This window comes from Trematomus bernacchii, unplaced genomic scaffold (assembly GCF_902827165.1).
Source record: "Trematomus bernacchii unplaced genomic scaffold, fTreBer1.1, whole genome shotgun sequence".
Lineage (NCBI taxonomy): Eukaryota > Metazoa > Chordata > Actinopteri > Perciformes > Nototheniidae > Trematomus > Trematomus bernacchii.
In genome coordinates, this window is record NW_022987547.1 from 4,261,375 (window position 1) to 4,286,388 (window position 25,014).

Below are 25,014 nucleotides of genomic sequence, written 5' to 3' on the forward strand. Positions count from 1 at the left end.
AGGAGTCACAGCTGGCCAGAAGATCACGGGTCAATGCACTACTATCTAATAGCAACATTAGCACATTATGCAACATGTTAGATGAAACAGAATACCAGCAAAAAAGAAAAACAACTTTGCCCCAATGTAGATTTAGCATAAAACAAAGATTCAAAAACGTGATATGTATATATTCTTATATTTGGTATTTTCTGTCTTTATACCTTGAGTATGATTTGTGTTAGACATTAAAATAAACACATTAAATGTGTGTTTCTGGACTCCATAGTGATCAACCACCCAATTATTCTTGAATGTTGATGTTTCACCCATAAATAACTGAAGGGAAATGCACATCTCTTGAGGTAATGTAGTTCGGATACGACACTAGCTAAGTGAGAATAACCAATTATAGGTTGGGTGTTCTTGGGTAACTTGGGTAAAATAACACTGTATTACTGACAAAAAATGTATCCAAGAATTACATTTGTTCTCGGTTTCTATGGCACTTACATGTAGCCGTTGCTATATACAGGCTTGTCTGCTTCTCTCTTCTTGTTTTAGACAGCTGTCTAAATCACTGCCAGTGAGTGAATGAAGAGATTGCGAAACCATTTTGAATATTACTTTCAGAAGGTTTCACTTTAGCTGGTTTTATGCACATATATTTTCCTGTTTATGCGTTACTAAAATTGTTCTTTTAGAAATTATTCACCAAGTTACTTTATCTATCCCTTCCTCGGCCCATTCCTCTTTTCTGTTTATTTGAACTCTGCGATACACCATGACGACACATGTTGGACTCTCACGTGTATGCACAAACGTGATTATCTCTGACCAACTGTGACCAGTGTTGAACAAAAAGCTTTTATGTATAATGCCATATTTTGGAAATGAATAAACCTGTAAAAACCGAGACGAGCTATTTTAATTGCTTATGAATTTAATAAGGGGTTCATATTAGTATGCAGCGCCATGTGAGTTACAACAAGGATGCAGTAATAGAAAACCCACTTCATTTCATTCTTCTAATTAAACTTTTAATCATGCCTTTTTTTTTTTTTTTCAAACCTCAGCACTTTATCTACCTAGAGGCACAAGTGTAACTGCAAAACTTTGTTAGAAAATATATACAAGAAAATGATTACAAACCTGTTGGCAAACACCTTTACTGCTGGGATTAGTTATAGAAAGTCTGAGACAGCATTCTGGTTTAAATGAACAAGATAGTCAATTTAGTTGTGGTCAAAGTGCACCTGGAGACACTTTTGACTGTCTCTAGAAAAATAACTGCATTTTTAAAAGGTTTTTTTTCCCCCCCTTCTCCTTCTCACCCCTGCGGTCGCTCTATGTGAGCTGTTGGGCCTGTGAGCCTCAGATAACACAGTGAGGATATGACACTCCCTGGATATTCCCTCTGCTTTCACTTAGATTTAGATTAGAATGCTCTAGTAAAATTCCACATCAAGGGGGCTACCTATCAAAGCTAGAGTCAGTCCTTTCCTCTCCCACAGTTTTGCTTTGTGAAATGTTTGGCAAATTCACCAACACCTTGTGCCTCCTCCTTTACCGGCCTTTTTTCATCAGCAGAATAAGATGGCACTGGAAAAAATAAATTCACATTAGATTTCATGCATGATTTAGCAAAGCTTTGATCCATCAAAGATGAACATTTGCATCCCTTAAACTTAATTTGGCTATGGAGGTTTAGGTTTAACATTTGTGGATGTTTAATGCCATATTTCACAGCTTTATTGGCAGCTAAATACAGAACCACAGGGCATTGGCATGCAGTATGTTATCAGCAGAGGCTGTTTGTGGGCATGCAAGAGGAATTCATTGATCCTGGACCAGTCTTCCTCTGTCACTTAACATAAATTATAGTTTAACCTTGTGTCCCTGAACCTGATATAATCAGCCTATTGGTTATAACAAATTATCAGAGCCATAAATGTGACTACACTCTTAAATTCCTCGTGGATTTTGTATTCATGTGATGGACATGTTTTCCTTTTGTATATTTGAATAAATTCAATCTAAAATATTCACACCATTGAGCCTCTCTACTATGGGGATTTAAATACACTTTTTCTACCACATTGATTGTTCATTGTTTGTTTGTCCTCTCCCCGGGCTACTTTGAGGAAACCCAATGATATTGGTTTTGTCTGGATTCTCACTTTCCCTTAGTACACAATATGCTTTAGGTTGCAGGGATCATGTTGTCATTTTTATTTTCTCTTAATACCCTAACTCCTTCCATCTGTCAATATTTATATTGTGTTTGACATTTGAATAGGTGGTATTTTTTAAATAGCAAAGGAGCAGGGGCTTTATATTGGGCAGAATATTGCAATATTTGTTGTGTTATTTGATTTATAGCCAACACAAATAAAGAAAACGTGTACTGGGGAATGAAAATAGCAAATTGGATACATGTATTAACTCTGCCAAAGAAAGATAAAATGCCCTGGAACCTCCACAAGCCATTACCTTGCAAGGACCCAATCACCTCCGATATGGCTGTCATAAATTAGCACCAAAACAAAAGCCGGCTAATTTGTTTCTTTCAATCCCCGACACATGCTTTCTCTATTTTTCTTTCTCCAGTTTCTTCAACAGCCTATCTTGGAAGAGCCATGAGCCTATCTGGGAAGATTTATGAATATGTTAGAACAGCCTGAGCCAACAGTTTTCAAAGTGGTGAAGTGAAAATAAATTAGACTGGCCCTGTAGGCAAGTTGTGTGGAGAGTGATGAATTAGATACTCATTGCTCTGTCGCTCGATTCCTGTCCCTCATTTCAAGTCACAAAAAGCTGCAAACACCATGGGGAAGACAAACACACACACAAATCAATGAAGTTGTTTTTGATGACGGACTAATTGATTTAGAGACTAAAGTATATCAGTAAAGTCTTGGGTTACCAGGGAATCATTTACTGAAGAAAAATATTTGGTGCAAAGCATAGAGAGCAGATGTTGGAGGAGCACAACAAGGCATTTTCATCATATCTTTTTTATTCCCTCAGCTGCTCCCTTCCTCGGCATCTGTATCTGTACACAGAAACACTGTCTGGTTTTAACTATTCATCTATTCCTTTCTCAAACTTGGACCCAACCGAAAAACACCCCACTATATCTTCATGTGATGATACATATCCCAGATAAAACCATTCTTATTTTCATTGGAAGTCACATGTGAATACCTCATGTCACAGTAGTGATCTGGGGTATTGACCCAACTCATGGACAGGCCCATGCATTGAACCAAGGTGGCCATTTTATTTTGCCCAGAAAACTAATAACGCAGGATCTTATCCATCAAGATGGATGGCTGCACACATTTTTTCACTTTCTGAAAACCAAGTTCCTGATGAAATCTTTCCATGTAGACCTGAAGGTCAGCTTTCAATTGGAAGTGGTCAATCAAGAGTGAGTTTCCATTTGGGCCAGCATGCTATAAATCTCCTTTTCCACTCGCCATTGCCAGCTTCAGGCTGCCATTTCAGCAAGTACCATGGTTTTCCACTCAGTCTTTCTTCTCCCTCTGACAGACTGTGTTTCATCAATTGATTGGTTGATTCTGTACTTTATTCGTCTTTTGTATAAAGAACGGCCCCATAAGTATTGAACTGGTGATAAAGTCACTTTCTGTTTTGTGTCGGTTCAAATGTGTGGGCCATGGTTTTACACAATTAAAAAGTAATTACGACTGATGATGCTTCAGAGTATGACGCCCTTTTTTGCCACGTCTTAGACATTAGAATTGTAGTGATACAAACTGATAATGGCCTTTCAACGGGCTGGTCACAGACGTTAATACATTTGCATTATAATGTAGTGCTAAATCATTATGTGTTACCAATAATACTGTGTTATATTGACAATCTTAAAAAAGTTTGATATTGAAATGAAAAAAGGCAACCCACAAAACATATTTTGTGTGTGTTTTTAGCTCACTATTGTGAGTTTGTTTATGAATCAGCAGATTAGTGCACAGCAAACATGTTCCTTCAAATAGATTAACATTACTTGTTGTTATTTAGGGACGTTTGATGTACTTTCTGAGATAAATCTGGGCTTTTGATCTGGGATGTGTGTGCAGCACATCTTGACACTTTGAGGGCAGTTGTATCGTTGATAGCTGGAATGGAAACATCAAATCTTGTCAAACATCTCTCCTCCCCCTCTCCAGGGTTCCTGTAAAACATGTGATTTCTGCAAGAGCGTGTGTGTTGGTGTGCCTGTATGTGTATGTGTATGTTTCTGTGTGTGTGCATGCAATTGAAAGTGGGACACTATGATGATAAGTTACCAGCCGAGGCCTTAGTGCTACTGCTGTGCGGGGACACATGGCAGCACATGAGGAAGCAGCTTGACTGTAGAGCACAGGCTGCCAACAGCAACCACATCACACATCTTGAAACACAATATTCAGAGTGTATGATTCAAAACCAAAATTACTACAATCTACTAGCACCATTTATGGGAGATTACTCCTATAACAGAAAGAAAAAAAGGAACCAAATTTGCATTCTCCCTATTGTGATCTTGCACACAGGAATACATCTAAAAAGGTTTTCTCTAACTTACCTTTTCTCTGACTCAACTTGCATGTCTGTGTCCAGAGTGCTGTGCACCTGGCAATAACTCAGCGCCATGGAGAGCTCATCTTTCTGTCCAGACTGCCCGCTCTTCTCAATCCAGCAATTAATACAACATGCAATTTCAGCATATCCCTCTTTCAGGAGGCGGGAGCAGAAAGCCTGAATGCCAAGACCATTTCTATATGTAATTTATGCTTTTACAGTGATTACTGCACCTGCTTTCTTTCTTGCAGGTTGTGCTAACAATATGAATAAGTGAGCTTCTTCAAAGCTAACGCTATTTGGAGGTATCGTAAGGAACACATTGTGTCTTTTTGTTCCATGCAGAAAAGCCAGAGTGTATTATGCACATGCAGGCTCTTGTTAATGTTAATATGTTCTAGGAAATGGGATTTGTCATTTCTCTGTTGTTTTGCTTTTTCAAAATATATGCATGTCTAAATCTTATGTACTGTAAAGAAATCCCAAAATATAGCACTCAGGGATGAAAACATTTTTTTTTTTGTGCTGCACTTTGGACGCATTTGACATGAAAATATGAACTTCATGGTCCTAAACTATTTCTCCCACAAAGTTAACTAAGATTGTATAAAAAACACTCTGAGTAAACAGTCCTGTTGCAAAATGGGCTGCTGCCTTAGAGACTGCTTGGAACATTTATGATAATCTACGATAATCTACTCAACAAAGCAACACATTATCCATTTGAATGCCAAGTAAACCTCATTCAGAACTTTGAAAAATGCAAACATATTCTGAGATCTGAGAATAGCTCCAGTGGAACATGTTATCCTCTGTCAGGCCCAACAGACGCTGTATAAGACCCATGTGCTTTATGTGGCGGAATGAGTGGATAAAAAGCAACTTTAAATGCCCCTCTACCTCATTCATCTGGGAGTGGAGCTTGCGTGTGAAATGGGCCAATACCGCAAATCTTAAAGCTGTATGCCCCCTCTGTTTTAAGTATCTAGGGATCAGCAGGGTGGCCCGGATTGAAGAGAAACAGGCAATCTTCCAGTTCAGAGGTCTTTGGTTTTGTATCATGGCTGCAACGATAACCTCCAATGGTAATTTAATGCCCCCATTCAAGTAATGCACTTTATTGCACCGGTGGATTAAGTAATGATTATTTTGCGAAATTGCGGCCACACAATGGTCAATTAATCTTTAATGAAACAGTAACTTATGAGGCGGAGCGTGGCATTGCAATAAGCGGGCAACTGCTTGCCAAGGCTGTTACAAGCCTCAGTTGTGGACTACACTCCCCATCTATCACCATGTCAAAATAGAGCACTCTAGAAAGAGACATAATGAAAAGGCAAAGTCACAGTTGCAGTCTCCATTTTTAAGCATTCATGGAAGGTTTGAGGGGGCTATATCCTCCAACGTACGTGAAGGAAATATATCAGCCTTTGAGGTATGCAGAGAGATTATCCATTTGCCATTTTCAGGTGCTATTTATTTAGAGCAAGCCAGGCATAGGGGTTGCAGGGAATTATGTGCACTGGCAGAGCATGAAGTTGGAGGTTATCAAATGGCTGCACGGGAATTCCAATACCCAGCTATTTATTTAATCAGCAGCTCTTTAATGATGGAAAGTGTAACTCCCTGCTCCAATGTGTTGTTTTTTTACTCAACAAACACCTGCATAAGAGCCGTATAAACTCTAGCTTTATAGCCCAATCAAGTGTTCACATGGTACTGCACTACCAGAGCAATGCCGGGATAGTCACATAGATAAATGTTTTTTTACTCCGATTAGTTTCTCATTTCATTTTTGGCCCGAGGGCTCCAATTCTCTTACTCATTCCCCACTGCACTAACACATGTGGATGGATTTGTTTTTATTGCATGACATCATTTCTACACTGGAGTGGGAGGACAAGACATTGAATTTCCAATACTTGAGTGCGTGCTCGGTGGGAAAGTGTTGAGGAGAGCAAAAGAGGTGAAGAAACAGGAATGATGAGAGTGATTGATGGAGTGAATGTGAGCCAAAGGATGAAGAGGGACGAGTCAAGGGGCATGCGCACGAGTGTGGTGAGAGTAGGAGTGTAATGAAGTAAGACAGAAGAGATGTGTACAGAGTACGAGGTAAAGAGTGAGAGGTTTGGTAAGAGAAGAGACAGAAACATTGAGAAGAAAAGAGAGTGGAAAACAATAGATTGCAAGACTGATAGTGCTGAGCTGAATGTCAGCATCGCCAACCAATCCCTCTGCAATCTCCCGGTACCAACACGATGATGTCACAGGAAGAAAATGTGTGTCCGTGTGTGTCTGCGTGTGTGTTGATAGTAGGGTTGGGGGAATGGTTAGACGGCAGAGGGAAGGAGGGAGGGCTGAGGCACTCGGTGTTATTGTGCACCCGGCCGCTGGCACCAGCACTGTCAGTAAGCAGCGTTGATCCGTGAACTTGCCATCTGGATTCTCCCACAAATCACATTAAAGTTTCAAGCCCAGGAATACATCAAGCTAAATGAATATTGGATCCAGGGGCCGCAGACAGGCCTGATGGAGAAAAAGCCCCGTGCAACCCAACTCTTTTGTGGTCAGACATGATCCATCCATCCCCTTTACTCCCTCCCTCCTGCTGTTCCCTTCATCACTGATGGGCAACGGTTCTAAAGAGGGAGAGAGGAGAAGAGAATCTACTCATAGCTAAAAAGGGAACACAAGAAGACGGGTTATTATAAAGAGTAGGGTTATTGTGCTGCATTTAAAGACAAGTAAAACATGGCTTGTAGCTTGATATGAATATGACTGGAATATTTGCATTAATCCCTGATAGAATTGTATAAACATTGCTCGATATTGGCCAAAACCACTTTATTTTCTTCAAAGACTGTCACCGTCACTGTTCATGCAGGATGAAGTTGTCCTATGTTGCAAAGCCAACAATCTTGGCACATATTAGGACATTAATGCTTCTTAATCACCCACTGATTTCTGTTAAAGTGCATGTTGTGGGTGTAAATAAGGAGCACACATTGGCACTTGAATAATACTAGATACCATTAAATGATATGACAATGCCATGGAAATGATTCTTGTGTACAGTATTCAATTATAGGCTTACTCTTCCTTTTCTTTCAGCTACATTATGTTGATTTTGCATAAATGGATTCCTATTTTCACCGAAAGTCAAAATAATACGTGAGCAGAAAAAATAATGGAATCATTCATCATTCAATAACATGTTATGTTCTGGTTCCTGGCTGCATATTTCCTGCTGAAACACTGTTTGTGCTCAAGTAAAACCTATTAAGAAAATATTGCCTCACCAAGATTCTGTTTCATACAGGAGAAAATAAATCTATTTAGTTATTTTCCAATTCAGTGGCTTGTATAGCTAAGGATTTATTTTCAACTGGCCTGGACTGAAGAAAAAGGCTTTACTGTTAGCTTTTCAGGCTTCACGTCTATGAGATCCCCAGGGTGAGATACGGATTGGCTTGTAGTAGGGCTGTGCAATTAATCGTATTTTAATCGCAATTACGATTTTGGCCTGCCACAATTACGAAAACAACATAATCGAAAAAAACAATTATTTTGCTTTGCTAGGTTGTGACAGTGCACTGCAACATATTTGATCTCATTTATTTTGGTCTCATTTATTTGTATTTATCATATTTATATATGTTTAGTAGCTTGTGGAAGTGCGCTCCAAAATATTTGTTGATCTTGTTTATTGGTATTTATTATTTTGATATTATTTATTTAAATGTATCATTTATTTTATTTATTTTTGTATTGGTTTTTCAGTTAAATTATACGTTCAGGGTAATCAACAGTTAAAAATATACTGTTCAAATTATTATTTGTATTTGTTTTAAAGTTCAATAAATGGATTTTTTCAAAGTCAATGAATAATCGTATTTAATAATCGTGATATCAATTATTGACCCAAATAATCGTGATTATGATTTTTGCCATAATCGCACAGCCCTAGCTTGTAGTATGAAAATTATAAATACCTTGTCAGCGGCAAGGTATTTTCAGCTTCAGCCCCAAATTGGCCTCTTGACTACAAATTCCGATATCGCTATTAGCAAATAATTAGCAGGATGCCGAAACGTTTGGTATGTAAACCACAGGCAAATACAAATGGAAACATGTATTGTACAAAGCAAGGATTATAATAAAAATGCTCACAAAGGGTATTAAACAATCTGTGCAAAGGAAACCAACGCAGCAGAAGAGAGCAGGCATCAATCACTGTTATACATTGTCACATCATGAGTGACCCACCACTGAAAAGACAGCTCAAGTTGAACATAGTCGAGCTTTGAAGCACACCCTTCAGAAAAATAAATGAATGTTTATAACACAAAGCAATCCTGGAAGGTCAGTCACTTCGCCGCTTTTGAATATTGTGCTAACCTTTTCACACATTTGCATTGATGCAAAGACAAAATGGGTATCATTCGTTGACAATAAACCTGCCTCAAATATTTTCATTTCACTGTATACTTGAAAGATTGTAGGCTTTTTCTTATTCTTTATGTCATATTCGACAATAGATAATTTATGAAACACATTCTGTTGCACTAAAACTTCCCATTTGTCTCTGTTTTTCTGTCAGGTCTTCAGGTCATTTTCCCAGAATACCTGCAGGAGAAATTTGTCCAGTCAGCCCTGAGCTACATCATGTGCAATGGAGAGGGAGAGTACGTGTGCAGTAACAACCATTGCATCTGTCAGTGCGCCGACGACTATCCCCAGTGCAACTGTCCCATCACTGACATCCAGATCATGGAGAATAGCCTGCTGGGGATGTCTGAGTCCTGGGCCTCTTCTTACAAAGAATTTGAGAACTCTGGTAAGTTTGCAATTCTTCCAATTTATATTTACCTCGACAGCTTAGGAGAAGTGTGTAGCTGTTTTACTATTTTGCAAGGGAATAATTCCTGAGAAATGCAGCTATCCTATTCTGTGTATGGGTACATGTGCAGAGCTCAGGTAATTAAGGGGACATCATAACCTTGCAATTTTCTCTTTGCTTGAAGATCATTTAAAATCCCATTTTATAATTCTGCAGCTTAGTCTGCCCTTGCTCAATACCACATTTACATAATTAATAGAAAATTAAGTTTCCTACATTCACTGCAGAAAGTACTGAGCAAATGCAGACCCAAAGTGGGGAGGTAAGATATTGGACACGGTGGTAAAAGAAATAAAAGCACAGCTATTGCCCAGCTGCTACATGGCGAGTCCTTGTTTATCAATTATTGATATGATATAAAAGTGTCCCAATAAAACCTGCCAGCAGCAGATAAATATATTGATATACCATAGGAAGTTCATGTGAGTCACTGAGTGCAGTGAGTCTGGAAAGGGTGCAACACGAAGAGGCCAAACATAAAGGTTTATATTAAGGCTTATAAATTAAAATGCAAGGAAATGAATAACTTTCTTAGTGTCTGTGTCAATCATTTATCCAAATGCGATTAGATTAATACAATTAAATATCTCAATATATATTTTGGACCCTTCATATTGAGATGTAATGGCACAAGAGGTATGAAGTGGGGTTACACTCTGAGAGCTGTAATCTCTAGATAAGGTGCTTGGTGACTTGAGATAAGAGTCATGCGAGGGACTATGTGGACTCTTTGGAAGCTGTATCAAGGAAGAGATCCTTGGTGGCTTTGAAGCCTGCATGAAAGCACTTGGCATCTGTTGAACTGGCATGATGTGATAATGGATTCTTTTGGTGAGGGAATCAAACATTTTTGAATACTGGATGCTGGGGACAACCATCTTTTTCTAGGAAAAGGGCGAGGGAGGTGACCTGACATTTCTGAAAAGTGGGTGGAGGAATATGGCAAGTTTGAAACATGGGAGGAGAAGGAATCTGGCTTCTTTGAAGAAAGGGGGGAAAGGAGCTCTGACATGCCTGGGAGGAGAGAGGAGGAAGTTCTGACATTTCTTAGCTGTCTCTGAAAGAGAGTCTCAACTCCGTGGTTAATGCTGTTAGACTAAGATGTCTGTAGGAAAGCACTGGCTTACTGCAAAAGTCTATTTTGCAGGTAGTGAATATGGGGATCTTTTCTTCTAAGAGTTCCGTCTAATGCTGTGAATTCATTTTTCTCCCCAAACAAATGTGGTTGGAACAGGGGTTTTATACATAGATTTTGATTAGATTGTCTGTACCCTAAGTAGAGGCATCCTTTGTGTTCTGCACTCTCTTCAACATGCTGAAATTGATAAACTGTTCATTGGATTATTTATAATGATGTGCTTGAATGTATCTTCAGAGACAATAATGAGCTATACTCTGAGTCATATTTCCTTAATTAGCACACCAAATAAAAGATTCCTTCTACTTGTGTATTTGCTGCTGGAGTCTTACAAGCATCCTCATGCCCATTGTAAGTCAAAATTGGAACCAGAGTTGAAATACTAGGGTCAGAGAGCTGGGGGGGTTGTCTGGGGAGGAGACAAGCCAGAGTTATCAGAAGCAGCAGGAGGAACATAAGGGCAATAAGCGACACTGTGGTGGGAACATATTTGTTGAAGCAAGGCTCTTCAGTATGTGTGTGGGAGCACAGTCAGAGGGTGTTTACTGCAGCGAGAGTTTCAATTCACTGCAAATACTCACAACAGAAGCAATCAGAAAAAGTAAACCAAAGACATTCAACCATACATCAAGAAGATTGGTCGAGTTTCTGTGTGCTCACTGACCATTACCACGTTAAAAAAAAAATGGGACTGACTCTTTTTGGTGATTCTTTAAATTGTCCCTACTTGAAAAAAGACCCTACTGGATATTTTTGCAGTGTTCCAAAAAATAAACTTTGGACATATTGGTTAACTTGTGAAATGATCACATTTTTATAATGCCTAAAGTTTTCAATCATAACTTTTATATTCAACACATGAATGCAAATACATGGTTAACTTCTGTCAACACTACCAATTACATCCAGTTGCTGCTTTGTTTTTAATTCTACCCAGGATGCTTAGCTGGAATAGGGTTGAACAAATAAGTATTCTGTAAAGCAAACGCACTCTCCAATATTGTTGACACTTAATCATGTGTATGAAAACACAATGGTTGGTTCACAGATAAGACTGTTTGTGTACATTTTTCTGTTTATTTTGCTATTTCAACAAAGCTGCATTAAAGTCTAAGTCTTGCCATGGAAACGTCAGTGTACAGTAATTCAAAAGAATACATTGAAAAGTTTGCTTCCGATTCTTATTTTAGTAAGAACCACAAAACAAGTAGATCCATATTAAGTGAAATCAATTGATTACATTTGCAAATGCAACTTTCAATATTGAATTCACCCTTTTTTCTGCTGCTTCCAAGCTTTCAAGTCAGAAAATAAATTTTGAACTTGTACTTTTCTCTCATTTTTCTGTCTCACCACCATCCTCTCTCATCTCTGCGTTTTGCCATCTGCTCTTTCACTTCATCACTTTCTGTCATCCAGATGAGTTCAAGTCCTTCCTGAAGAGGCTGCCCTCCACTCACTTCCTGCCCATCAGCAGTGTGCATCTCCTGTGGGGCAGTGACTGGGACCTTCAGGCTCGCTACAGGCTACTCCAGAGTTCCCTGGAGATCCAGCGGCTCAAGATCCAGCGCACTGCCCGCAAGCTCTTTGGCCTCAGCATCCGTTGTCACCACAACCCCAACCACCAGATGCCTAGGGAGAGGTGGGTAGAAATACGACCTCTAGATCATGATAGGGATTAGATGTGAATGTACTCGGTGATCTAAAGTGCTGTTTTTGGCATTTGATATTTTTGGATATTTTCTTTTCCAAGTGTGAGAATAGCAGCTGTGAACATGTATCCCACAGAGGACATTTCAGGGAAACTTCTTCTCTGAAACGATGCAAAGGTTTTACTTTGATTGTTGCTACTCGAAGCATGCTCAGTAAGGATGCCATCTATTATACATCTCAACTTATGGCTCTGTTGTTTCTGTCCATCAAGCCAACTTAGTGCTGAGGCTTGCACATGCCCAAAGCACTCTTGCTCACTCTTGTATTTCTCATTGCAGTCTGAAAAGTAAATGTAGCTGTGGGAGTTTTCTTGATAGGTCATTGCACACATCTGTCACCACCTACTGCAGTTGCAGCTTAAGAGCCTTGCTGCGAATGTGCCATGGTGTCAGCACTGCCAGGAACTTCCACATTCACTGCAGCAAATATTAGAAAACACTATGCGAAATATGCAAAGTGTGCCACATGAAACACACACCAACGGTTCTCTGTAGGTGATGGAAATGGGATCTGTGAAATATTTATTCAAGTGGTCTTAAAATGAGCAGATGTTAACAGTCTACGACAGAAAAGGGGCACACCCACATTTGTGTGTAAGGGATGGCAAAGGATTGTTCTGAAGTGTTGCAAAGAGCCGCAGTATATGCCCTTGCTCTTCCATGGAGTGCGCATCGAGAGTGCCTGATGGCACTGGAAATAAGAGCAGCATGTTTATTTGTTTGCTTGTGTGAGGCAGCCGTGCATCAGATGGAGGACTCATTTGTTTTCAACACATCTGTTTGCGTGTCTGTGCACTTTGCCTACGTGCTTGAGTGGGTGGTAAGTGGTCTATAGCTTACACACATGTTCTAACCTAGGCTACAGCGCTACATTTTCATATAAGGGACTGATTGTTATATATGATAAAAAGGTTTTGCTAACGGGGAGGCACATGAAATACCTTTTAAAGCACTGGGGAGAGGCATATATATATATTTTTTCTTTTCAAGATAGGCTTTTTCTACCTTGGTATTTACCCCCCATTGCTCACCCTCATTACAACAACTAGCCAGCCTAGAATAGAAAGCCTTCATTGTCATTGTACAAAGTATCCAACATGATTTTTGTAGTGCAACCCTGTCATAGTGCACAGTGAGGAAAACAGACAAACAATACAAACATGACAGCAGAAGACTAAGCAAATGCAGCATGTCAGTAGAAGTTAATGTAGCTTGTGCTGCTGAGCATTAAGGAAACATGCTCCCGATGGACAACTACAATACCCACATGGCTTTGTGTCGTGTCCCAGCTCATATTCTTCACAGTCCCACACCTTTCTTAACATATGCCACATTTATGTTTCACTGTGTTTTAGATTCTCAGGGGAAAGCCCAGAGTGCACCATGACAGGGTCATTCCTACACTATGTATGTTTTAAATATGTTGGGCTATCATAGGGCTTACGTCTTTTCCCGAAGATAGAAAGGGGGGGGGGGGGGCAGAGGGCCAAGGTTTAAGAGTGAGGGCTAGCTATTAATGGTTGGATTTAATCAGCTCTTGCTTTTTTTATTTTCTCAAATAAAACCTAACTTTGGTGTGAATACAACAGAATTTAATAGATTATAGGTTCAAGATTAAAAAACTAAAAACTCAAACCAACCACATACCAGCCCTTGGATACACACAGAACATTATCTTACTGTACTCTGTCATACAGAATATGTATTTGTAATAGTTCCTCCAAAGTCAAATCCCTATTTTGTCTTATGTTGATGTCTAATGAAGGCTAGCAATTGTTTTATGATTTGTTTTAATGTTACTGCATTCTCAGAACGACTTTGTTAAAGGACTATGTTTTAATAACATATTGGCGAGTTTGCCACATTACAATCTCTGTCTTTGTCCTCAATTCAAGAAAATGACCCCAGTCACCAACAGTCTGCCCAGTCTCCACCTTGTCACTGGGCAGCCTATACTATCAGTGGATGGGGGAATGGAGGTACAGCTGAAAGCCCATCAACCATCATGCCAAGTGTTTTGAAGGTTTTTGCCAACCTCCTCAGGGAGGGCTTCCAGCACATTCTCAACCTGTCAGCTGCAGAGGGTGCTGATGATGATGTGAAAAACATCCTGCCTGGCCCCAATGGCCAAGAATGGGCACACCAGGGTTCTAAATGACAGCAGGCCGGATCCCTAGTGAGGGAGCGTTTAGATCCCCTTCAGTTCATACATCAGGCCCACAATGGGGAGGATGATGCTGTCAACCACCTGCTTCTCTCTGCATACTTGGACAGCCACTGAAAGAATCTTGTTCATTGACTTCCCCAGGGGTTTTAGCACCACCGGGGTCCTCTCCTAAAGCTATGCTTATAGAAACCCCAGTGATCACAGATGACTTTGCCAAGAACACCATTTTTGATACATCACAAATATGTTAGATTGTGTAGTTGGAAACCTGTGGCTCCTTTTATTGCTTTAATTATTCACCTTCACATCCTACCTTTTCAGAATCATGCCATTTTCAGAGGGTCCTAGAAAACGTTGTGAGGGAGCAGTGTATGTGTCAAGAGAGGAAGGATACATTTTTTGTTCTGACAGGGTAGTTGAGTGTTTTTTGAAATCACCAGTGACTGAAGGTGACCAAGATAATAACACATGTAGTAATAAGAAAACAGGGTTGCACATACTTTTATGGAATACAAAGGAGGGATACTAGAACTAGAAGGTGCTGCATGTATCTCAGGCAGTCTTCTGTAGGCATGAATGGAAGTGTGAGTAAATGTGTATTGGCTAAGAGGGACAGATAGAGTTCTCCGATGTATTGACTGACACAACACAGAAGAGTGATGCATTGTTAATGATCCAGCCCCTCCTATAGTTTCACGTTATTTCATTACTCTTACATGGAGCCTTTAAAGCATTCATATTATGCCTATTAATATGATGTCCTTGTACACTTTTAGTTAAATTAAATTATGGATGCAAAGTAGGGAAGAGGAAGTCACTTATGCTAATTGCAATTATTCTGATGTAAACTTGTGTTATCAAGTCTAACTTCCCCAACACATATTTGTACGTTTTCAAACATGTTGCACTTTCAACATTGCATATTGTTCTAGGTCAGTCAGTAAACATATTTACATCAGCTAATGGAGGAAAGGAGTCTGATGCATTGTTGCCCGGCTGTAATTACAAATGCATATCGCCACCTTATAATTTCTCTTACCTCACCGCAAGGCATCCATCCATTACAAGCATCGTAAATTCCTGTTGTGAACACTCACCGCCAAATAACTGTGTGGAAACTTTATAGCTGAACTATATTGGATTTCCTATTGCATTTCCTGTAATGAGTAAAGCAGCTTGCTTCAAGTATAATAAACATAGCAGTTTGTCTTTGGTGTAAATGATTCATAGTGACAGATATGAAGTAGCTTCACTCCCAGCCAAATCATTTGCATCCGGGCTATGCATTGGCTTTAATTATTCATGTCAAGTCAAGCATATTTACTAATAAGAATGTACCCTCCCACGTGATGAATCACTTTGCCATCATTTCTATTGATTTTGACTTGACACTGCTTTTTAATCTCGCCTTAACATATTCAAACGTCATTTTTGCATTTAGTTTACGCTACTGTATATAGTGTCTCATGAAATCATCAAGGGTCTCTTTCATACGAAGCTCTTGAAAGATCATGGTGGGAATATTTGTATAAACTCATTTTGCATTCCCTCGCAATATTTCTTGCAGGGGACATTTAGTGGGTTATGATACAATGTCACTTTATGGGAACACTACACGAGAGATAGGAAGAATGGAGTGACATTTGTTTTAATCATGCATTTATAACTCATTATTCCTTTCTAATAGCTGAGCTTGGGCAGTATTAGGACAGTAATACACCACAGGAGTTCACTAATAGAGTAGCTCCGCCAGCATAACCATGTAACTTCTCTGAACAAAACCATGTTTAAGTGTTTCATGTTTTACAAACGAATGCGTAACTGTCATAATCATGACAACAAGAACACAGCCATGGCAACAATCACACTACATACTACATAATAATACAACATCATGCAACTCAGTCTTTGTCTATAGAGCATGTGAAAGGTGTGCCACTGTGGCTCTGTACTCATTTAAATAACATTTTTGTATTAGCTTGCTTCATCTGTTGGACATTTTACAGTTTTCTTTGATCAGCGGCAGATTCCATTCAAATGCTCTGATGTCCTCTTTCTTCCTTTGCCTTTTCCTTGTTCTTTAATGTACTGTAGGGGGGAGCTATGACAGTTGTCATCTGAACACCAGGGCCTGTTTGATGCATTATTACAAACCTAAAGTGTGCTTGAATTCATTAAAACAAAACAGTATCCATTGGGATGTATTTTCATTCAAATTTCTATGGCAAATCTTTACAAAGCTATTGCTGTAGAAACAAATAAGAGAGAAATTAGACTACCCACATGATGCTCTCAAATGGCTTATTGAGGGAGGCATATCTTTCAGTAATTCAAACAGGATATTTCAACAGTTATTGCAAAATAAATTCAAATGAGGGATCTTTATGACTGTCCCTTTGTCTAATTCAATAATACATAGCCAATCAAATATAATAGGATAGGTTTGACATTAAAGCCAACATAATCAATGTGTTTTGTATGCAAATCGTAATGAGAATTTCTTTATAGACAAATAATGAAACACTTTTGAAAAGTCTTGTATATCTGGCATTATTAGATGTCTAATATTTCACAATCATGTTAACTGTTGAAAAAGAAATCTGATAATTATTGGCAAATAATATAAAAATAAAATGATTACGTTTTAAATACCATCTCTTAAATTAGGATCCAGTTACCTATACACAGACATACAGTAGGCATTAGCTTCCTAACCTGTCTTAATAATAAACACATGTTATGTTCAGAGGATCATTTGTTATGGCCAATAAAAAAGCATGTATTGCAAATTGCTTTATGTGCCTTTGTTGAATCACTTTTAGGAATATAATAGAATAAATATGTTAAGTAAAATGTATACAGTTCAAGTCGAAAACAGTCAATGTCAGTGTTTGACAGTATTCAATTCCAGAGATGGCAAAAGTAAAGACATCCTTTACTCAAGTAGAAGTACAGATACTCGTGTTTAAAAATACTCTGGTAAAAGTAGAAGTACTGACTAAACTTCTTTACTCAAGTAAAAGTAAAGAAGTGTGGGCTTCGAAATGTACTTAAGTAAAAATAACTCATAACTACCAACTGTTTTAAAGAGTACCTGACCTCCCTTTATATTAATAGAACAATAATGTCATTGTTAGTTAATGAATGTTTCGATGCTGAACAACGGCAACATGACAACGTTTTCATTGGTCCCTCTTCTTTAGAGAAGACCAGGAAATGAAGGATACACGGATCTTGTTAAAATCAATAGGCACGCAATGACTCTAAATAATAATGATCACGCCACCAAACACAGATTAAAACTAAAGTAACGAACCTGTTTTGAAAATGTAAGAAGTAGAAAGTACAGGTATTTGTGTTAAAAATGTAAGAAGTAAAAGTAAAAAGTCGTCAGAAAAATAAGTAGTGGAGTAAAGTACAGTAACAAAGTATTTGTACTCCACTACTTCCCACCTCTGTTCAGTTCTTGTATGACTCTGTGGCAGAAGCTGTTTTTGAATATGTTTCCATGATTTGATGGAGCTGAAGTATCTTCCAGAGGGAAGCAGATTAAAAAGATGGTGCCCAGGGTGGGATGGCTCTTTCAGTATGTTGGCTGCTCTACTAAGGCAGAATAAGCTGAATAAGTCCTCCAATGAGGTCAGTGATACAGTACGCCAGCACACTCTCGATGGAGCAGCAGTGGAAGGTTACCAGCAGTCTCTCCTGGTTTGCTCAAATCCTCAGGAAGCGGAGTCCCTGCTGTGCCTTCTTGACCAGACCTTTACTGTAATGGTGTTGGTAGACCAAGAGCGATTTGACCAATGTGCAAAGCAAAGAACCTGAACGCAGAAATGATTTCCATACTGCCCTTGTTGATGTGGAGTGTTTCTCTTGAAGTCTATGATAAGTTGTTTCGTTTTTGAAGGGTTCACAACAAGTTTGTTCTCCAGATACAGCGCTGTTGGTCTTTGAACTTCATTCCTTTAGCCTGTGTCACTTTTTCCTGAGATGAGTTCCACCACAGTGATTGTGACTTTGAAATGTGTCATTAAGCAGAATACATGAAATAAAAAACGGATTTAAAATGCCAATGAAAGCTGTTAGGCTTTAGAGACAGACTAGGACTAGACAAGTTAATCTTTAAATGCAGAACTTTCTATTTGTCGATTTTAATTTGCATTACCCTCATTCATGTTTTCGTGCACATTTTGGTTTCTTTGGGTGTTTTTACTTGTGAATGAAACGTTTTTTCCAACATCCTGCACATATGAAGCTCACCTCTGATAATAAATGTTATTTTCTGAATTGTAAAGAGGCTAGTTTCCTATGTGTCAGTTATGTAAACTGCACCCATAAACTGGCAGTGCTTCAGTAGGTGGACTAGCTCATATAAACATACAATTTAATAAGCCAGAGTACCTAGAACCTGGAGACAGAAAGATGTGAAGCCTAGTTAGCTGACCCTGCTGTGCCTGTTCTGCTTCCATCAGAGCTAATCAAAATAAAACTGTGAGACTGGAGCACTTCACAAGAAATGATAATCACAGTAATGAGGGTAATAGATTTAGCTAGATAAATAACGTCTGTTACCATCAGATTGTGTCACAAAAAAACAGTAAAACCAGTATATTAGTACATCTCTGCTAGGTAGCTACTTTTGTATTCATAGTGGAGTGGACAGCAGACACACGCTGGAGGGAACCAACATGATACACTCATCTCTCTAAAGACACTCCAGGCAACACTGCAATATGACAGAGAGGAAATGGAAAGTGATATAAAAATCACAAATACATTGCCTTCACCAGGATATTAAGACATCTCATCTCTAGGGGAAGAGGCAAAACCAGACATGAGAACACTAGTGCACATAAGCAAACACTGTCAAGAAATAACTTCTCCACACAAGGTACATTTCACATCTCCAATGGGATAAACACACAGGAAACCAGTCAGTGACATGATCCGATGGGTTACAGTTTGGAAAGAAAATAAATATGTATAAAAAAAATTGCAAGGAAATACATTTTCATAGGTCAGATAACCTAAGTCATTGACAACATATTAATCAGTGAGATTCATCATCATTATACATACATCATTCAGTAAAACCAACAGCACAACCTATTTTGGATTGCACTTTATTGAATTCCAGGCCATCAAGGACAAGTCTTGACATTATATGTGTTTTATGTGGGGCAGAATTAAGGACATTTTTGCTTTTGAGTAAGCTCATTGAAAGTTGATTTTTTCATTTCCTTAATGTTCATCCTCACTTCATGCCATCCTCAATTTGACGCCAAAGTTAGTGGAATCAAGCAATGTGCTTCTATTGTCCTCTATAGGTGATTTGTTCCGGTCTCATTTTGGGTTAAGCTTGGGGGGTTTCTGGCCTGCCGAGAATGCAATTCCATCCATCATAGTTAAGCCTTGGCTTCATTAACATGTCAAGTTAACCTTGACCAGACCTCGTCTCTGTAAAATCAAGATTCAGAATTCACCTCCTACAGTCTGAAAAGAAGTTCCATTGCTGTCAAGATGACAGGGAAAGATGTCTGAAGGGAAAATAAGAGACAAGATAAGAATAGCAAGTAATGCCTTCCACCTGAGGGAAATAACACAACTCCTCCCCCTTGAAGGGAAGAAATTATCCTATTCCCCTACTATCCCGACTCAATGGTTTTCATGTATACATTGCTGCCAAACATTTAATAAGCATGTCATTGAGTTTTGGATTTGCCACTGTGTCTTTTATACCTTCTAACTATTGGCATCCATTGATTTCAGTAAAGTTCAGTGAACTGACTACATAGTACAAGCCTAAGTAAGGCATCCCAATTAACTTAATTTGGGGTTTTATTTGTAATGCTTTCAAGTGCATTACCAAACTATTGAAACTAATTTAACACAAGCTTTATTTGTTGATAGTAAAAATGAACATATGAAAGGTCTTCTTTATATGGTAACTCTTAAAGCTCTCAAATGTGACCTTTAACGATTCTTTCCATATTTTGTTTCTCCTTTCTCTCTAGATCTGTGATGCAGTGGTTGAACAGGGTTCAGTCTTTCCTCTACTGTAATGAGAACGGGTTCTGGGGGACCTTCCTGGAGAGCCAAAGGACATGCGTGTGCCACACAGGTGTTACCTTATGCCAACGACCCATCCCATGCGTCATAGGTGGCAACAACAGCTGTGCCATGTGCAGCCTGGCCAACATCTCACAATGTGGCTCCTGCAACAAAGGCTACAAGTTGTACCGTGGTCGCTGTGAGCCCCAGAACGTGGATTCAGAACGTAGCGAGCAGTTCATCAGCTTTGAAACTGATCTGGACTTTCAGGACCTGGAACTCAAATACCTGTTGCAGAAAATGGATTCCCGACTCTACATTCACACGACTTTCATCAGCAATGAGATCCGACTAGAAACCTTCTTTGACCCAAGATGGCGTAAGCGCATGTCCCTGACCCTGAAGAGTAACAAAAACCGGATGGACTACCTCCACATGATTATCGGTCTGTCGATGAAGATCTGCCAGATGAGAAATAGCAGCATTGACCCCATGTTCTTTGTTTATGTCAACCCCTTCAGTGGTAGCCACTCAGAAGGCTGGAGCATGCCCTTTGGGGAACATGGATACCCACGCTGGGAAAAGGTACGACTACAAAACTCGCAGTGCTTCAACTGGACTCTCCTGCTGGGCAACCGGTGGAAGACCTTCTTTGAGACGGTGCACATCTACCTGCGTAGCCGCGCTAAGATCCCAACTGGCTTACGCAATGACACGGGACAGGGTCCAGTGGATCTTGGAGATCCTAACAAGCGGCAGATCTACATCAAAATATCTGATATCCAAGTGTTTGGCTACAGCCTACGCTTTAATGCCGACCTGCTCCGTAGTGCTGTGCAGCAGGTTAACCAGTCGTACACACAGGGAAATCAGTTCTACTCCTCCTCATCGGTCATGCTCCTGTTGCTGGACATAAGGGATCGGATTAACCGCCTTGCCCCTCCGTCTGCTCCCGGCAAACCCCAGCTGGACCTCTTCTCCTGTATGCTCAAGCATAGGCTGAAGCTCAACAACAGCGAGATGATTCGAGTAAACCATGCCTTGGACATGTACAGCACAGAGATACTAAAACAATCAGATCATCTGACTGCTAAACTCTGCTGAACATAGTAACATTCACAGAAGGACAGCAACGTGAAGCACCCAACAAATGAACTAGGCGGGGATATTAATCTTAATTTTCTTTTTCTCTTTTTTCATTTTTGGACCTTTTCTGCCTTTTGATGTAATATTAACTTTGTAAGCATAATTCTTAAAGAGATAAAGGAAAAAGGCACTGATGAAAAGCATTTCAGATTAAGATAAAGAAGATTAATGGAACCACTATAAAGACTGTATCATATTTGTCCCAGCATGTCTGTCATTCCCTAAAAAGATCTAAAAAAAAAAGAAGAAAAAAAAAAAGAAATATTAAATATATGTACTGGTGAAAAAGAGGCCTTGATTTTACTCCGAGGGATCAAAGGTTTTATCTGAAACTGCCATTCTTTACTGACAAAAACATTTTTAAAGGAATAACAATGGAACACAAGGGCAGACCATGCAGATATCCTTTTATTTCAGCTAATGTGCAAAGTATTTCAGACATTACAGAGAGTTTAATATTAAAACAATGTTTATACATGGTAAGGATTAAATAGCCCTAGTGAATAAGTAGTCAACACATTACTTATAGACTTTATTACATTTCAAACCCACAGCAAATCTGCATTGTGAGTTATGAGGCACTCTGTCATTGTTCTGATACGTAAGGCACACAGCAGGGCAGTAATGGATAGTCATGTCAAATAACAAAAGCCAGCTGTTTATATATACATATATATGTGGATGAATGTACGTGTGCGTGCGCGTGTGCAAATGTGCGTATACCTTATTTTGGCTTGATGCTTATTGCTGTTCGTTAATTGAATGTGTCATTTGAGATTGACTCCAGTCTAAGCTAAATCTTGCATTTGGAGCGCTTCTTCCCGTGTTTGAAATCCAAGCTGTGTTTTTTCACAAGGCAGTACCTCCTGGTGCGTGAGTGCAATATTGTGGTCTGAAGATTTAACAATCAATGCTATTTTGTACAGCTTTGCAAAATGTACATGTTGTGACTGCTGATTCGTGGAGCTTTTCCGCACCAAGAGCAAAATGTAAACATTCATCATTCAGGCACATTTGCAAGACGACCTAAAGCCATACACTTCCCTGAGGTAGACATTAAGTCCATCCCCGTTCACAAAAGAACATACATTTAAGGAAATGTTTGATTTGTATGTTCTTATTTTATTCTATCAGTTTGTAGACAAGAGCACAGCAAAAGGGAGATGACAGGAGGAAGCATATTCTGTTGAATAAGGGTCATGTTGTAAAACCATTGAATTGCTCTGTTGTGCCACAGGAAGAAGAAAAAGAAAAAAAAGAAATTGTTAAATTAAATCTTAAAATACCTTTTTGGCAGTGTTTAATCTGTAAGCTTTTAATGACCTCGTGTACAAATTTCAGATTTTTTTGTTTTGCATGTTGCGGAAAACATCAACCGAGCTCTGACTGTGTTTAACATTCAATCGTCAAATTGAAATATGAAACACTGCCTATGTAATGTTTGGTCACGTGTTATTTGGGTAATCCGATGCTGAATCATATTGCTTATGACTTTGTGTAAGTCCAATCCGTTAACCTGCTATTAACAACAACAAAGGCAAGGTCACTCGTGTCATAAGACCTTGCTGTTCCTGGTCATTGATGGGTTCAACTTAAAAATAAAAAAGCAGACATTAAGTCGCTGCTGTCATGGCTCTCAAACATCTCCAGGTTTAAAAGCTGCCAGCCAAGTTGCAAGACTAACATCTAAAAATTCATACTGTTATATTACAAATTATTTTATTGTTTATTTTTGATGTCTGTTAGTCAATGGATGTAGCTTTAGTTTGGTTGATTTGGTACTTTTGTTGTGTTTCATTGTGTGTTCTTTTAAATACCCATTTTCATTTTGACATTGTGATGAGACTAGTCTTGTGTGGTTAGCTGTAAGCAGAGGCATGTTACAATACTGGAAACATCCATGGTAGGTAGCTTTGTCAGCTGAAGACTTTACTGCATCGACAACTTTTATAGTTGTCCGTAAATGTGCATTTTTGTCATGATGTAAGTAACAGAACCATGTATTTCTGTGTGTGGCCATGATGATCCTTATGTTTTAATTGACTGTTTTCAGTCTTTTTGTGAAGCTTTTTTAACTCTTGAGAGGTGCTTTATAAATAACAGCTTAGTCACTTATTAAGTCACTACAAATGTAATACATTTCAGGAGATTCAGTAGTCAGCAAAATCATCTTTCGATATCCAATATAGTGGTTATTGCAAATGTGGTGGCCAGGTCAGGTTCAAATGAATCTCACAGTACAATACTTTAATCAATCAGATAAGAAACAGCAGGAGCAGAGAGGGCATTGGACCGGTTTAACCTCCAGTTTAATAAACTGTATCGTGATCGGTATGTCCGCCTGGGTGTGGATGGTAACTGCAAGCTGTCTCAAAGCTGCTTGGTATTTGAGTTTATCAAGCCCAGCTTATTAGCATGCTGATGTTAACATGATAGACTTTACACTTTCTCAAATATGTTAGCATCTATAGCATTGCCACTGTAACATTTGCATGCTAACGGTACCGCCTTGTGGATTCATTTAAGCTAACGTACTGTGGAGTTGATTTAAACATACTGAAGCTAAGCCTAACAAGCCTGCAGTCAATAGGGATGCAGTAAACAGTGGACTTTATTTTTCAGCACTAACATTGGACCATCCAAATGAGTTGTTAGTTATTATTATTATTATTATTATTATAAGTGCCTGTTATCTATCCCTTTAACACATTTAGAGCTGGAGGAACCTTTTAGATGTAACACAGACGAATGACACTGAATTAGCTTAAGGATTTGAGACCGTAAACGTTGATCTAATATACACTTTCCATATCCTCTTGAGAACTTCGCCTTCAAGGAAGTTTGTGCATGTGGGGAAATCAGCCACCAGACCGAGGGTCAAGGATGACTTTTATAAGTTATGGTTGATTTTGTCTTTGTCCCCTGTTGTACAATATATCTGTAAATATGAACTCTGTTACAGTAACAACCCTCTGCTACAGTAACAATATAATAAAATATAACAGTAATGAAAAGGAATATAAAGACTACTTCAAAAAAGCCCTCTATTTGAGTACATCAGCACAAAGTACAGGGCCCCCATGTCTTGTGTATCTAATTAGATTCATGACAATGTACGACTGTTTTATATTGTCAAAGCATACTGTACATAACTATTTAGTTTTGAGCCACTGCAAAGTCCATGAAACAAGCACATTTACTCGTATGGCGTTATGCTACCACAGTGTTGCTTACATGTGTCCATGGATATGTCTGAAGATTTTTACAACTAATACCTTGCCGATGTACTTTTTTGCTGTTCTGTTGAGATCATTATATCAGCTTATTTCAA

General features: G+C 38.9%; 1 protein-coding gene across 2 annotated transcripts in view; it reads left to right on the forward strand.

Annotated features, from left to right (window-relative positions):
- The window catches only part of brinp1 (bone morphogenetic protein/retinoic acid inducible neural-specific 1), a 130,249-nt gene extending 108,296 nt beyond the window's left edge, over positions 1-21,953 (forward strand). For both annotated transcript variants that reach the window (XM_034123544.1, XM_034123542.1), the window contains 3 exons: positions 9,170-9,406; positions 12,027-12,249; positions 20,501-21,953. In XM_034123544.1, coding sequence (XP_033979435.1) covers positions 9,170-9,406; positions 12,027-12,249; positions 20,501-21,641 — 1,601 coding nt within the window. In that variant the 3' untranslated portion in view covers positions 21,642-21,953. The remainder of the gene's footprint in view (positions 1-9,169; positions 9,407-12,026; positions 12,250-20,500) is intronic.
- Positions 21,954-25,014: the final 3,061 nt, after the last annotated feature.